Source organism: Planococcus citri, chromosome 4 (assembly GCF_950023065.1).
Source record: "Planococcus citri chromosome 4, ihPlaCitr1.1, whole genome shotgun sequence".
Taxonomy (NCBI): Eukaryota; Metazoa; Arthropoda; class Insecta; order Hemiptera; family Pseudococcidae; genus Planococcus; species Planococcus citri.
The window spans coordinates 33624237-33640581 of NC_088680.1; the positions used below are offsets into that span (position 1 = coordinate 33624237).

The 16345-nt window shown below is 35.2% G+C and overlaps 1 protein-coding gene across 3 annotated transcripts in view; it reads left to right on the forward strand.

The window, feature by feature from the left end:
• The window catches only part of CARPB (Carbonic anhydrase-related protein B), a 60399-nt gene that overhangs the window by 15482 nt on the left and 28572 nt on the right, over positions 1-16345 (forward strand). For all 3 annotated transcript variants that reach the window (XM_065361586.1, XM_065361587.1, XM_065361588.1), the window contains exon 3: positions 11110-11160. In XM_065361586.1, the coding sequence (XP_065217658.1) occupies positions 11110-11160 (51 nt within the window). The remainder of the gene's footprint in view (positions 1-11109; positions 11161-16345) is intronic.

The window sequence follows — 16345 nt, forward strand, 5'->3', positions numbered from 1 at the left end:
AGTTTACGGAATGAATTTCAGCTTTTCAACTGCTTTTGATGAAATATTGTGGAAATTTCAAGTTTCAAAAATCTGCTGGAGGCTCCAGAACTGCTAAAAATAGTTTGAAACAGTTTCTTATCGATTTGGCAGGTTGAAAATAGGATACATCCCAAATTTCATCCTTGTAGGTCAAATTTTAGTTCAATCACCTATCTCCGACCTTAATTTCGGCGATATAGCCGAAAAACGTAGATTGACAAAGGTTAACAACCTCTTGCGGGGGTGGCAGACAAGTTGCAGTGTGCAAATTGGGTCAAAATATTTTCGGGTTTACCGTGAATCGAGTTCACGTTTTAAATTGTCGATTTTCATTTTTAAAAACAATTTTGATAAAATTGACAACTTCACCCCCCCCCCCCCCTTAGTAAGGGTGAAATCGCCATTCTGGGAAAAGCTGAACTGGTCATGCTGGGGATAAATTTAGCGTAGAACAATTTTTGTTTGAACATTTTTCCTCTCGGACCCTTCATGTCGGCGATACAGCCGAAAAACCAGTATTGACAAAGGTTAATGACCTCTTGCAGGGGTAGCCGACAAGTTGCAGGGTGCAACTTTTGGTGAGTTGTTTTAGAGACCAATCTGAACAAATAATGTGAAATTCAGCTTTCCCCTAATTTTTCCGAGGTTCGACTAAAAATTTTGCTAAAATCACTGTACTAAAATTTTTACTTACTGAAAAAGTTGATTTTGCAACTTTAAATAGCAATTTGGAGCAACCAAGTGAGAATTTCGCAATTTCTGGCAAAAAGCAAAACTTTAGGCAATTTTAGCAAAAGAAAGGGCTTCTGAGACTTCTTAGAAATTCATGCTAAAGCCGAGACTTTTTGCTACTTTTTCCAGAAAACAAGACTTCGACAGTAATTTTGGCCAAAGGCATGAGCTTTTTAACGATTTATACAATTTTGCTAAAAAGTAAGCATTTTTGGCAGACTATTTTTTGCAAAAAGCAGGATTTTTTTCATTTTTTATTTTCTGGTAGGTATTTTGAAATTCAAGGGCAATGGTGCTGCGAAGGAGAGGGCCAATCGGAGTTAAATTTAAAAAATGGGTCAATATTCAAACTCAACGTCTTCAAAGTAGCAACAGTCAATAAGTCCTTTTATTTTCGAACTTTGACAAAAATTTGAGATCATTGTACCTACCTCTCAAGGGTGCTGAGATGGCATGGTCAATGGTCATTTTTTTCACTCTGGATAACCATTTTTTTCATCACCTCAGAAAACCCCTATCAGCAGACAATTTTTTGATAAAATATTTTAAAAAGTCGAAAGATCATACAAAAATTTGTAAACAAGCCAAATTTTAAAAGCAGAATTTCATTCATAAATTTCTAGCTTTTAAAAAATTCTGAAGTAAAATTTTTATGCAAAAAATTAAAACTTAAATGCAGTCAACGCTGAGAATCTCTCATCTAGGTTATTCGTGTTTTGGGGACCAGTTTTAATATGAATAAAACAAGTGTTTACCTATTTTTGCATGCTTTTTAGATTTTGCTTTGTCAAGTTCAAAAATTTTTCTACTGCTTGAAATACCTCTCATGTTTAAAAAAATTGTTACGCTTGAATGAAATTTTATATAAATTTTAAAAAAATAAATAAACATCAACTTTTCACGTGGGTTGCATCGAAAAATTTCATGATTTTTTTTTTACCTCGTATGAAATTGGTAAAACTAACCAGCCAAGTAGGTACGTTCTGTACAACTACACTTATCCAGACTATACTCGCCACAATCTCGTCGTCATCTGTTCAACAAAGAGAGCTAGAAAAAAAAAACAAGCTGACGTTTTCAGGAAAACCCCCAGCAGCCTATTTAGATTGATTATGATAAAGTTTTCATTTCATCGAGTTTCGGGTCCTTTCGACTTTTATTTGAATGTAAACGAAACCCACACAGACTGCATTTTGCTATTCATTATACACACACGAGTCTACATCATTCGCTAAATCGAGCTTTCGTCGGAGCAGAGACTGGAGTTTTCTTTTTTACTCTTACTCGTATTTTTTTTTTTGATATGTGTATATTTTCGTATGAACGGAAAAGACGTTTAGGGTGTAAAGGTTAATATGGCTAAAGTCGTTCGTTTTATGGTTTACTACATCCGGGTACGAGCCTCTTTATACGAGGGAATCTCGTCCAAACACACTTATCGATGAACATGAATGGGTTAATTTTGGGTCAAAAACGTGCTCGATTGAGTATCGATAGGCGTGCTAAACTTTTTTTTTTTGATGTCGTTGTTGGCTCTTTATCCATCAACAATTTTACCACAAAGAAGCAAAAATAGTGAAATGAAGACTCGAGTAAGTGCTGATATGTATAGTTATGGGTACTTTTCTGAAGGGCTTTTTCTTTCTCTCTTGCTCTCTCGGTTCTTCTCTTTTTTGCTGATTTATTGCCTATGCTTTTTGACCAACCCAGACTAAGGTTACGAGTGCAGGTGTTAATTGCTATCTAGGATTTATGGGTCCATATGTTGAAAGGAAAATGGCCAGCATGATTTTTCAATGCTAGAAAGCACCTGCTGAGAAAGTTTTTCATTAATGTATACCGATAACCCTGCCTGCCAAGCTACTGCCCCGCCCATTTAAGATCAGTTAGTTACGTAGTCGTTTCTTTTGACTTGAATTATGGTTTGGGGTTTGGATTCGAGTCTTTAGAAATTTTCAAAACGTGAAAAATGCATTTTCAAAGAATTAAAAAACAAACTATTTGGTTTTATTCGTATTAGGTACTCTACCGGAATTTTTTTTCAACTCGAAGTAAAAACAATGAAAATGATAAGTATTTTCAATTTGAAATGAAAACAAATTTTTGACATTTCTGAAGACACCTTATCAGTTATCACGTTTCTTGGAGTCAGGCGAATACTCATTACGATTTTTCACTTCCTTATCACACTCGGACAATCAGCGCAGGAGCGGCAAGTCCACGGACACACGTTGCTTTTTTCCTCCTTCTCGACATATTCCATCATGTCGCATACCGGTAATTTCAAAACAAACATTTCGAATGCCAGCACCAGTCACTCGAACGCTGTATAAACAATTCAGCAACGAGTACCTACTACCAACCTACTCTTATACAATCGTCCATCAAATCCGTTTCACACCTCTTTACCTCTCTCTCTCGCTCTCATTGAACATGGAAACAACTCGATACAGCCTCAGACAAAATACGAGCATGTGAATGCAATTTACGAAATCCTAAAATTTCCTACCCACTCGAGGGGTGTATAAAAAGAAAGAGAAGCTTCGAGATATAAACGATAAAAAGATGAGCAACTTTAACGTTCGCAAGCGGTAGCCGGGAGTGTTTTTTTGGTAGGAAATATGTCACCGGGTAAAAATCAAAAAATGTTTACACGTTTGTCATCATAAATCGTTTGCGTTTAAATGTTTGTTCCACCCGAGTAGATACAGTTCAGTAAACAATAACGACGTTTACGTACACACTACACACAGAGAGATAGAAATCAAACATCATAATTTCGAAAACACGCGTAGGCTAGGCGTATAGGGGGTGTGGAAAAACGACGAATTTGACAGGTTCATAAATGTCGAAATGTGTAAAATAAATGCATCGTTTTTGTCTCGCAAAATGAGGCCTTTTTTTAATAGAAGGGGGGAAGGGTCTTCAATTTTGCTCAAATTTTTTTACAAGTTCCTTTTGATGACGTTTAATAAAATGATCCTTCTATGAAGAGCAGGGAGGGATAGCTCGTAACTTTTAAACATTTGCAATGTTTTGCAAAATAGCCAAAATTTTAAGACCCATATCTTGAGTCTGGTTGCACTAGGAAGAAACCAGTTTACCAGGTTTCATGGAGAATGGAAAATAAACATTCATAACCAATTTAGAATTCAAAAAAAGTTACAATATTGATCTTTTTCGACCTTTTTTTAAACCTTTTTTTTCCTATTATTTTTTTATTTATTCAAAGGAATTTTCCGAGGGCTGCAACTTTAAAGGACCGCAAAATTTTTAAACCCAATGAAAGAAAAAAATTGAAAGAACACCTAAAAAAAAATACTTACTTATTTAGACCAAAATCAAATTTCAGGGGTTAAATTTCATTATTTGATTTTCGCGAATTTTTGAAAATTCAAATGATCTACTTTCCACGAAAAAAGGTCAAAATTTCATGAACTTACTTTTGGTACCCTTAATCGATAAATAGTGGTTTTGTACTTTTTTGAGGCCTCCTACACGGGACTCCGAAATGTTGCGAAATCACCACCAATCAATTTGAGAGGTCAAAAATTACATCTGTATATGGGTAATTCTCAGAAAAAGGTAAAAATCGTGTACATGGCAAATTTCTCAAAGGTTTTTGCATGAAATTTTTTATTTTTTTTTTTGGTCCATTCAAGGATCATCCCCCACACATTTCACATATGGTATTGAGATTTTTAGCCCCTCCTTTCATTGGTGTACATTCGATTTTATACCCCAAATGTCTTCGACTTGGCTGTCACACACCATGTTTTTGAAAATGAATGTTATAAAGTGTCATGAACTTCATTTTTTTGGGGGAAAATTGACACATTCTCATTATCATAGAACACGAAGGTCCATTATTGTGCAAATTGCAATTGGAATAAGTCCATAGGAAGCTCACATTTCACATTTGAAAACTGTCACACACTTTTTGCGCAAATTTTAGACCAATTTTCAATTATTTTTGGTAGCTTCCCAATCCAACATTTTTTTCTGGCGAGTGGCTGCACTGGTTCACTGTCCTCATAAAAATGTTACCCCGCAATGTTTTTTTCAATATCTACGCAATGGCTCGTTTTGATCGTACTTGTCTCTGAAAATATGATATTTCGCAAAATCGGTGTCCTTCGGCTTGCCTTTTTATTTACCCTGATGAACCAGCCAAAAACGATAATTGAGAAAGGGAAGTTATTCTACATGATAAGTACACATTTATTACGTGTTAAAAATCGAATAATATCCAGTAGGTAAGGCTAGAAACGAAAAAACGTTGAGATTGTCCTTCGGCTTGTCCAGCGCCCATTTGTCCTTCGACTTAGCCAAATTTCAGACAGCTGTACTTTTATCGCGCTAGTCGACATATTACACAATAATACAAGCAAAATTTGACATTTTCTCCCTCCCCACACCTCAACTCTACCCCTACCAAAAAAATAAGTCCAGATTCGAACTTTGCGGCCTGAAAAACATAAATCGGCATATTACATGATAATATAAGCAAAATTTGACATTTTTCCCGTCCCCACGCCTCACCCTCCACCTCTACATAAAAAATAACTTCAGATTCGAATTCTACGACCTCGAAAACATATCAATCGGCATATTACACATCGATGAGGAATTATCCCTGTTTTAGGGGGGCCGGGGTCCACAGTGGGGGGGATTGAATTGAGGCCAACACTAGAACGGGGATCTGGGACACCTATACAAATGATTCCCACTTGAAATTTTCCAAAAAAATGATTTTTATTTTTCAAAATTATGCACATCAAAATTGACCTTTTTTGTGAGAATTACCCATAAGCCAAACATCACTCTATTTACATTTCTACCTACCTCAATTTTATCAACAACTCAATTTTTAGCTGTGCAACGTCATATTCACGCCTTCTGGAGCAAATTCAAAGTTCTGGACAAATTGAAAAATCGCGCTGGAGGCTCCAGAATGGCTGGAAATGGTGAAATTTGGATTTCGAGAATTGATATTAGTTTTAAGACTTATTTTGATCATTTATACAAATCAAGAACGCACTTTTTTAAAAAAAAAAAAAACATAAAACACCAAAAACAGCCAATTTTGAATTTACAAACGTTTGCCAAAAATCGAAAAATGAAGTTGGGCAGCTGAAAATTTGGTTTGGGGATTTTAGACCATCCTTTTTCCAAAAATCATGGTTTCGTTCAAATCGGAGGGTGAACCCTCAAGAAGTTCTATCCGCAAACTTGCGATTTGAAATCCAAAATCTCATTCTTCATCTCATATAAGCGTCTTTTTTCCAAAAGAACGACTTACGTTTGAATTTCACCACTTTTAATCGAGCTTGTGGTCGAAACTCCAGCTATGTTCTTATTTTTACACTCATAATAAAGTTGGACATAGCATGTAGGGAGATCCAACACAGATAACACAATATGCGGGTGGTTCTTCGAGCACACGAGCGTAATTTACTCGCCACTATGCGAACGAGTAATGCTTCGGAAAGCATTTCATCGAGTCGAATGTCAACACTCGGGCGTCGAATTACTATATGGTTTGTTTAATTTCACACTCGTAACCTCAACAAAGAAACCCCCTTCTGCTATTTGTAGGTCTATATAGGTAGCCACAGCACATTTCGCAAAAGATACCAACACTGGAAAAAAGACCACAGGCGAGTTGAAAAAAGAAAAAGTGAATTCGCTCACCTTCTCCTTCCACCCACACTTTTTACGCTTCATAATATATATCGAGACTTTAAAAGTTTATGGATATTTGGTAAGGTTGGTAGCCAGCTTCTATGGCTAATTCGCGTACATGCTCATTCATCAAGTGAAACTTTGAACTTGGCCGCGTGTGAGATGGCCATCCATTACAATTTTTTATTCTTGGCACCTGTTTCGTGTACCTAGCACGTATACGTAGTATGGTCGAAGCTTCCCAACGCTATTAGAGGGCCATACGACGACCACTATATAGTTTTTCTTTTGTAGTATTAATCAATTAGCAGTTAGCACACGGTTCGCAGCCTTGTAATTCGTTTTCATTATGTCACCAACACGATTCACCTCTCTCATACATAACGTTTTTATTAGCGTCTTCTGCTCTGCACAGCGTCCTCCCGTTATTGCTACCTCTCGCCGAAATGCACCTCTACAGAGCTCTCTTCCTCGCCCCCTCTTATGTGTCAAATTAATCAGCCGCTTCTCTTTTACCGATAATTTCAACACGATGAAAATATTCCCTCGCACATACGACTCCCCATTTTCGCTGAGTTATTTCTGTTATTTGAAAAAAGCCCCCTCTCCTTCTTCCTCTACCATTTACATACCTTAATAAAAACGTGTCCCAAACGGTAACAAAAAATTTTCGCATATAGTGGAGAAATGCCATAAACAAGATACATTTTTGTATGTGGCTTTGTTGCCGCGTATTACTTTTTTATGACGTAAGTTTTCTTTTAAACATTAATTTTCCCACGTCTCGTCTTCCCAACATACCACACCGCAAGTTATATCTTCTTTATGTTGTAAGACACGAAGGTATTTTTTTTTAAGATGCGAGAGGAAACCTCCTTCTTCGCCGTTGTTACAACATTCTAAATTTTTTTCAAATTCTTCCCATTGTCTCGGTTATTCTTTCGCTGGATGCGATAGCGAGATGAAAAAATTAACCTATTACGACTATTAGGCCTTTTCAAAACTACCGGTTGTTAAGTTTGAATAGGTAGAAGAAATTTTATTCGTCGTTTATGGTTCTTAATATTGACCCTTTGCTCCCTTCTCTTCGCGTTACCGTCAAAAATGTTAACCAGGGTCGGAACTCATGCGAAGGCGATTCGCCTTCTATGAAAACATCCTTTCGAGCAGCATCGCCGATAAAAAGTAAATACGCAGTTGTATGGAAGAAAAACAAACCTTTTTTCACGAGGATAAGTTTGTTGATTTTTCCACAGTATTCTGACATTTTTGGTGAGAGTTTTCCTATACATAAGCGTGAGTGCACTACTGGACTCGTCGTTGCGTTGTACATTTTGAGAGTTTTGTTTGAAATATATACGAAGTGATTTGGAGATTTATACATAGCCTTTTGCAGGTCTAATAGGCAACCTGATTTACATCGCGTTACAGAACTTGTGGATGAAATTGAATGAAAGTTTGAAAATGAAATATCAATTTGTTTCAAAAATTAGTCACGCGGATGTTCAGTTAATTTTCGAAATTCAGTAAACAGACTAAACATCACTTTTTCTAGTTGTGTTTGAGGAACAAGTTAATTAGGTTAGGTTAAGAAAAAGTGATCTTTATTCTGTTTGCAGACCTCGTATTTGGTTAAAAAATTACTCGGCCCCACTTTGTGAAGAAAACAAGAAAAAATGTCTCCCTCTGTGCCAAACACACTGAAATGGTAACAAATCTCGCATTTTTCAAAATTTCAAAATAGCCCCGTTTTTTGCTAAAAAATTTTGAAAAATTGTGACCCAAGAAGTTTAATTTATTTCCAAAAAAAATCCTAAAAGTTTCGCTTTTTTAACATATGTTGTATTGTTGAAAATTGACAAAAAAAAAGAATAAACAGGGGTCCACTCATTTCTGGAAATGATTTTCCCTGACTTTTCCTAGTTTTCCAGACCAATTTCTCCAATTTTCCAGATTCTTGAAAAATGAATTACTCATGCGATCAGGTGGGGGAGTTCGTTAATAGATCTACAGTTGTGCCCTTTTTTTTCAAGCATGACTGTGAGCTCAATAAGGTGGCCCTTATTTAAACTTGGTGAGAAATTTTTTTGGGTTTCTTAGTGCGATAATAATGAAGATTAGTATGCAGAGCTCAATCGATGGTATCAACATTTTTAAAAAGTGAGGCGTTCTGTTAAAAGAACAAAAATTGTATTAATAATTCGCATTCAAGCATAGAAACAATGGAAGAACATCACTTTCCAAAAACTTATTAAAATTTTTATTTGAACCCTCAAACATCTTTCATATTGGTATTTTTTCACATGAGTGTCTTCCTCTTCCATCTCTCTGTCTCTCCGTCTTTTGGTCTTTTGGTCTTTTGGTCTTTTTCGTCTTTTGGTCTTTTTCCTCTTTTCGTCTTTTTCCTCTTTTCGTCTTTTCGTCTTTTCGTCTTTTCGTCTTTTCGTCTTTTCGTCTTTTTCGTCTTTTGGTTTTTTCGTCTTTTGGTTTTTTCGTCTTTTCGTCTTTTCGTCTTTTCGTCTTTTCATCTTTTCGTCTTTTCGTCTTTTCGTCTTTTCGTCTTTTCGTCTTTTCGTCTTTTCGTCTTTTCGTCTTTTCGTCTTGATAAAATGCAAGACTTCAACAATTTTTGCAAAAAACGAGACTTTCTAGGAATTTGGAAATTTATGACAAAACTGACCAGTGAAAAAATTGCCTGAGCAAAGCGAAGGTGAATTTTTTCATTATGAGAAATGAAAAAATCTGTTTGAAGTAACCTTTCACAAAATTCCCTGACTTTTCCAGGTTTTCCAGGTTTTCCAGGCTTGTGGACACCCTGATAAAATATTGTCTTTTTGACAAAAATTTCAAAAAAAGGAATGACTTCATTTTGTCAATAAATGCGCAAAAGTCTTGCTTTTTGCAAAAAATTGACAAAACATTTCGCTTTCTAGCAAATTTACTGAAAAATTACACTTTTCTCTCAACAACTAAGCACTCCAAAGTTGAGCTTTTTTTTGTCAAAAATTACCCACCAAAACGTAGGTAGCTATCGCTGTTTACTATGTAGATAATTGCAAAATAGCTCTTTTTTTATATACTTAGATTGCAAAAAAAGATCACTTTTAGAATTTTTACTGGTTCCAATAGAAGAATTTAAGCTGATTTTCTCGAGCCATGAATCCACCAAAAATATCATTTTTTTATCCTTTTCCTCCGTCCGCATCACCTTGAATGAGATGAAGTAGAAATTAATTTTGAAATTATGTTTATAAGTAAACATCCATGATACTCTATGTCAAACTTGATTCTCAAAACTAGAGTAAGGATCGATGAATTTTCAAGTGAAATTTACTACACTTCTATTAGCATTACCAAAAATAACCCATAAAAAAACAAATTGCTCCGTTTCTTTGGCAAAAAATTCTCTCAGCATTGTTCAAGTACGACCTTCATTTTTTCCTTAAACGAGCCTGACCACGACAAAAAAAACTTTCGATTTCAGTAGAAGAAGATCACGCCGAAATGACGTCATAACGACCAAACGTCACGTCGATCTCATGTCATGTCAGGTATTTAAAAAGGCCACCATCAAATGTGGCAATAAAGAAATACCTGCATGTCGACTCGAGTGGATGAGAGGGGGGAGAGAGAAGGGGGAACCTAGTTGAAGACACGAACCACGCCTAAAGAAGTAAATGTTTACCAATTGTAGAATAGGATAAGCGGAATAAATGAGTTTCCTTCTTTTCGGGCTAATGGACTACGGTCTCTTCATTAACAAACGTCTGTGGAATTAATGGCAACATTTGTTACGGCTAGGTACCTCTATACGCGGACTTGAATACGCCGTTTACGCGAAATATACGACTTTCTGGCCAATTTTTCTACCCAGGCCGGAGGTACACTAAAACGCCGCCGCCGCCAGTACATAAGTAACCGCAATTTGGAAAATTTATCCGTTAATCTACAACACACCTTTTAACGAGCTTTTTCCACAGCCCGCCGCACGTTTAAAATACATGTTCTCGCAGTCGTCGCGCATTTTTCTCCCCATCTCGATTCTAGGTTTATTTATATACACCTACGTATACCTATACCTATATGTATAGTACCTACCTAACCTATGTACATTTCACATACACAATACACAAACACACGTTAGCGTCAATCTATCGATAAGTGGTTAACCATTTCGTATACATTTACTTTTTACGATCTACCCCGAGTCTGACCCTGTCTGCATTTGTACCTTTAGAAACATGTGAAGCAGCTTCAAGATTCGCTTAGGACTGGAACCGACGTATTTTATTGAGAATTTGATCGGAGATGTTTCTCCATTACACAGAGGGGGGTTTTAATTCCGTTTCGACGTAGGTATTCGACTTGCACGCGAGAGAAATTTGTTTACATTGAAGTATCGCGGCTACACGATGCTCGTTATACGAGATTACCCTCGTTAGATTCCTCTATCTCTGTGAATCTTCCCATGGTTAATTCAAACGTTCGTGTGTAGATGAGAAGGATGATTGTGGTTTCTTGAGACTTACAGGCAGCTTAATCAGTTCACCTTCTTATAAGTACCTAATTCTCACACCTTCGTTACACGTTATGGCTTTAAGCATTATCTATGTAACAGTGATGGCAACACTGATACACAATAAGTCATGATGTGATTTCTTTCTGTTACAGTACTTGCCTCCGTTAGCTGGGACGATTGGTGGACATACGACGGAATTTCAGGTAAGATGTCACTTAAGCTACTGATTATTTTACACTTATTTTCAGGATTAGATAATAATCGAACTTATTTTAATCACTTCCCCTCCGACTCACCCACCTATCGAATCGAACAAAACAATGATCTAGATTTGAGACAAAAGTTGAAACCGTCATCATTTTCGAATTCAGGGCATTAAATTACTTTTGAATTCATTTCGAAGAGTTTCAGTCGCAATAATATATCTATTAATACATATTAGAATTTAGGCTACTAAAATTTGAAAAAAAATAGAGCTGAAAATTTTAGTTTCGGGGCAATTAGTTGGAATCATTGTCATTTTTCGAACAGAATCCAGAAATTACTATTTTAAAATCAAAGAAAAAATTATTATCGTTTTCAAGTTCAACATGAAAATTTAAATCCATTTCAACAGGTTGCAACTCTTTGTAATTATCGTAAAAATTTATCAAAAAATTCTAATCTTCGAAGCTAACATTTTCAGTTTTGGGGTCAAAGTAATAATCATTGCTGTTTTGAATTCAACGTGAAATTTTATCCCATTTCCATGAGTCCAAAAGATATGTTTTATTGAGATGATAAAAAAATTCACAAAAAAATGTCAATTTTCGAACCAAAATAAAAATTATTTCCATTTCTAAATTCAACGCATTTTAAGTCATTTCAATTGGTTACAAGAATAGTTTTTGCAAACACCTTACCTGCATATCAGAAATTCACAAGAAATCCCCATTTTCAGAACTAAAAATTGTAAGTAATTATGGGCCCAAAGTAAAAATCATTACTATTTTAGAGTTTATCATATGTAAAAAGTTATTTCAATTCTATTGTACCCATAGTTTATTTCAAATTATCGGGGAAGTCGTGGTTTTGTCCAGTGCCACAGAGAGCCAATGTGGGTTTGGGGCAAAAAAAATTTACTCCTCCCTCCTCTGAAGCAAGTAGGTAATTTTTTTTCAAAAATTGAGTTTGAAAATAGAATTTTTTCACAAGTTTTTCTCCATAAAGATTTCCTCCCTCCCAAATAATCATTTCGTTTCCAAAAAAAATTTCATTACAGAGAATTTTTTTCAGATAGTTTTTCGCTAGAAACTTTTTTTTTACCAGCAAAGCTTAGCCTAATAGCTTTTGTCCCATGAAGTTTTCATTTTCCTTAAAAGAATAAAGTTTTCAGTTTTTCTTCAAAATTAAGGTTGTATTTTCCTTTCAAAAATAACGTTTGCATATTTTCTAAATGAGTAAGTTTTCATTTTCTGTTCAAAAATGACGTTTCAATTCTCTGTTCAAAATTGAAGTTTTCAGTTCAAAACTGACGATCACATATTGTTATCATTCTCATCTGCTAAAAATGAAATTCACAAACTTTTTTTAAAAAACGTGACCCTCTAGAAAACGCGGGCTCGGGGCAAATTGTCCCACCTGTCCCCCTTGTCAATGGCACTGGTTTTACCAATGAAGGACTCTTTGTATTGATAGCCTCCCGTACGTATTCAGGCGAAAAAATACCCAAAAGTTGCTTAAACAGTGGACCTGAAGAGCAATAAACACAGATTTGCAAAGAGCCGGATAATTTAAGAACTTTCAATTCATATTATTTAAAACTAGATGGATCACCAGTCGTTTTTGACTTTTTCTAGAAAATTGAAAGATGAATTCAAGAAAAAAATGCAGGGATCTTTAAAAACTGCAAAAAAATGTTTGCGTCTATGAATACAACCATTTCACGGAGTTTCAAAAAAAATTTTAATTTAATTGAGATTCAAATTTTTTCCTTCGCAACTTTGGAGTCCTATCTGTAAAAATCTAATATAAATTTTCTGCCATGAAAAAGTTCACAGAATTCACTTTCTGGAGCATTGTTTTGGTTCTACATCAGATTTTTTTCACAAAATAAGCTATTTCAAAATCCAGACCTGATCTGCCTTGTTTGAGTAAGTTTGAAAATTATTTGGGCAGTTCTTCAAAAATCAGCATTAGATTTGCTAAAATTGAAATCACATCAGATCCACGATTGTGACTTTTTAATAACTTCTTACAAAATCAAAAATTTTTTCTGTCTAAATCACGATTATCTTCATTTTTGCTACGTTGAAAAAGTACGATGAAAATTATAGTATCGATCATTTAAATAAAATTGATGTTGTAAATAAAATATTTTTCAAAAATTTTGCATCCTCACTTTTGAAGAATGGAAAATTCGTATTTTTTAAAATTTATTTATTTATTTGTTTTGAATAAGTAAACGTGTTGAAAATTAATTAAATAGCCTACCAAGTGCTTTTTAGTGCAAAATTTTTTCAAAAATTGAATTTTTGTAATTTTTGTACCTACTAAATAAATTAATCGTTTTCGAGTTGGAAAAGCAATAAAAATTTTAAAAAATTTCAAAATCATTTTAAACTGAAGATTTGAAAAATCACCGAATTTAGACATTCTTTTATTAAAAAAATAATAATAATAATAGGTAATAATTAAATAAAAATTAAAAATCTGGAATGGGGAGAGATGTGAAGCAGAATTTAGGATGAAAAGAGAGGCATATTAAAAGATTATCTGGCATCTATTGAATTCTCGTGCACCTTGCTTCACTCCTCTTCCTCCCCTTGACTCAAGTCCACTACAAATATTTCTATCCAGAGATAGCACTAGTTTCAGATGTTGTGGCGAGTAAAGACCAAAGGGAGAAGGGGTTCCCAAAATTCCACTTATCAAGGCAATTCGTTGCAAATAGGTACCTAATTGAATATGTAACGAGTACACGACGAGTTGATAAATAATATCAAAAAGTATTGAAAGAAAACAAAAAGCTCGAATAGATTTAGTTTAAATTCGTGTAATTAGGATATTCTCGGTTTTATACCAACAATGTGCTATGAAACGACTGTTTAATCAAATGAACGTCGCCGAAGCTTTGTTTAAAATAACTGTATTGATGTTCATACCTAATGGAACAACACGGTCTGTTAAACCAAATCGACATAGAATACGCGATTTGTCGAAATTTCAATCGGTACGTATTTTTGAACTTCACCTTTCCTCTTCCATCATCTACCAAAAAACATTTATAAATTCATGGAAAATGAAACGCTATCCTGTGCATACTTTAAAGACGTCCCGCTGCCTCGTCAAGTCATCATCAGGTCAGCTGAAATACTCGTATTTACGGCAAACCGTATAGGCAATTTTATTAACACGTGTGCATCGCATATGTAATTATTAGGCATTTGAAGGAAACATACCCAAACTAATGAGAAATGTCACAGCACAGCAGCAGCGATGACACATGAAAATAGTCATGTCAACGTCATCAAGTCTCTTTTTTTTTCTTCCCTAACTGTAAGGATTTCTTTTCCAAGAATTACAACAATACGAATGATGGTGTATCAATAAAAACAACTTTTTATTGAACTAAATATTTTGCTAGTTTGTACGATGAGTAGTATATTGGGTGGTGGTTTGCATACGAAGGCGATACTCTACATATTGGTATGCCGAATGCGAGATATTGGCTCGAAAGCATAAGAGAGAGAAAAAAAACTCAAAGTAAAAGAATATCAAGAATAAGAAGAAAACACACAGAGAAAAAGTTTTATCAGTCATGTGGGAACAGATAATACATTCAATTCACTTTTGTATAAGTTACATATTTCCCAGTTTATAAATTTTGCAAAGCGTATAAGCCCACCTACGTGTGAGACAACAGGCCGAGAAACAGAGAAAGAAAAGACGGCGAAGAAAAAACTAAGTTATTTTTATATTCTTACTACTATACGGTGATTTCCTTATTCGGTATTCGAGTTATGATGACGGGTTCTTTTTCTTGTATAGTTTGAAGGTTTTTTTCTTCTTTCCCTTTTTTTTCTGTCACATTTATTGGAGTCCTAACGTGACTAGAGCGACGAGAGAAGTTTAATTTTGTTCGACTCTCGTGGTACATACATATACGAATGTATGGAAAAATGAATCTGGCTGGAATATTAAAGGATTTTTCAAACGGAGGTAGAGTGACCTGAACGTGATGACCGGTGTTGAAAATGAAAATTTATTGTTGGAATGAATTCATTGATTATATAGGTATGTGTTATAAAAACACCGGGCCAATGGTCTATTCTACTCAGAGAAGGAGGAGGAGGAGAAGGGTTCAAGAGATCGAATTAATAAAAATAAGCTACTTCAAAAATTCATTGTTAGCCAAATTTTTGTAAAAAATAATGGATATGCGGTAGGCCCGACTTTGGAAAAAAAAAGTGGGGTCGAAAATTTTGATATTTCATTTTATGTACGATTGAGATTTTTACATTTTATGACTTGGAACCTGTTCTAATCGATCAAATAAACTCAAACTTGGAGATTGGAGTTCTTTTGGGAGCTAGAGTTGACCCCTGGAGTGAGGAGGGTCAAAGTTGAAAATTACAGAAAGGTCATTTCTTTGGAGGGGCATAATATGGTCCCAAATAAATGAAAAAGGTCCAAAATCATACCATTGGTCAGTACCCCCATTGTGATCAATATATCCAAATTTCAGCTTCCTAGGTCATTCACACCCCATTTAAGGAGGAAAAGCCCTAATTTTACCCCTATTTTGGACCCCATCATCCCCCCTAAAATTGCCTTAGGGAGTCCAAATTTTCAGCATACAATGGGAGGTGACACTTGAGTGATTTTTGTAGGTTTCGACCTTCCAACCCTATTTGGGCCTTTTCCAGGGTCATAAAAATGGATTTTTGGGCTATTTTACATGTTTTTCGAATTTTAGAAAAGCCTACAACCACTCTAAATTGACCTAGAAAGTCTAAATTTTCACAGTACAGTGGAAGAATGTACTTAAAGTGTCTTTTGCAGGTTTCGACCTTCCAGCCTTAGTGCCTTACTTTACTCCGTGCCAGTGTCAAAGAAGTGGATTTTTGGTCTATTTTACCTTGTTTTTTTGACATTCTGGAAAGCCTGCTTCCTCTCCAAATTGACCTACAGGGCCCAAATTTCTACAGTACAACAACAGGATGTGCCTTGAGTGCATTTTGCAGGTTCTAGCCTTCTAACTCTATTTGACCCCTCTCTAGGGTCAAAAAAGTGTATTTTCGGACTGCTTTATTAATTTTATGTGTTATTTGACCTTTAGGACAGCCTGTACCTCCTCCAAATTGACCTAAGCAGTCCAAATTTTCACAGTACAATGGAAGGCACTAT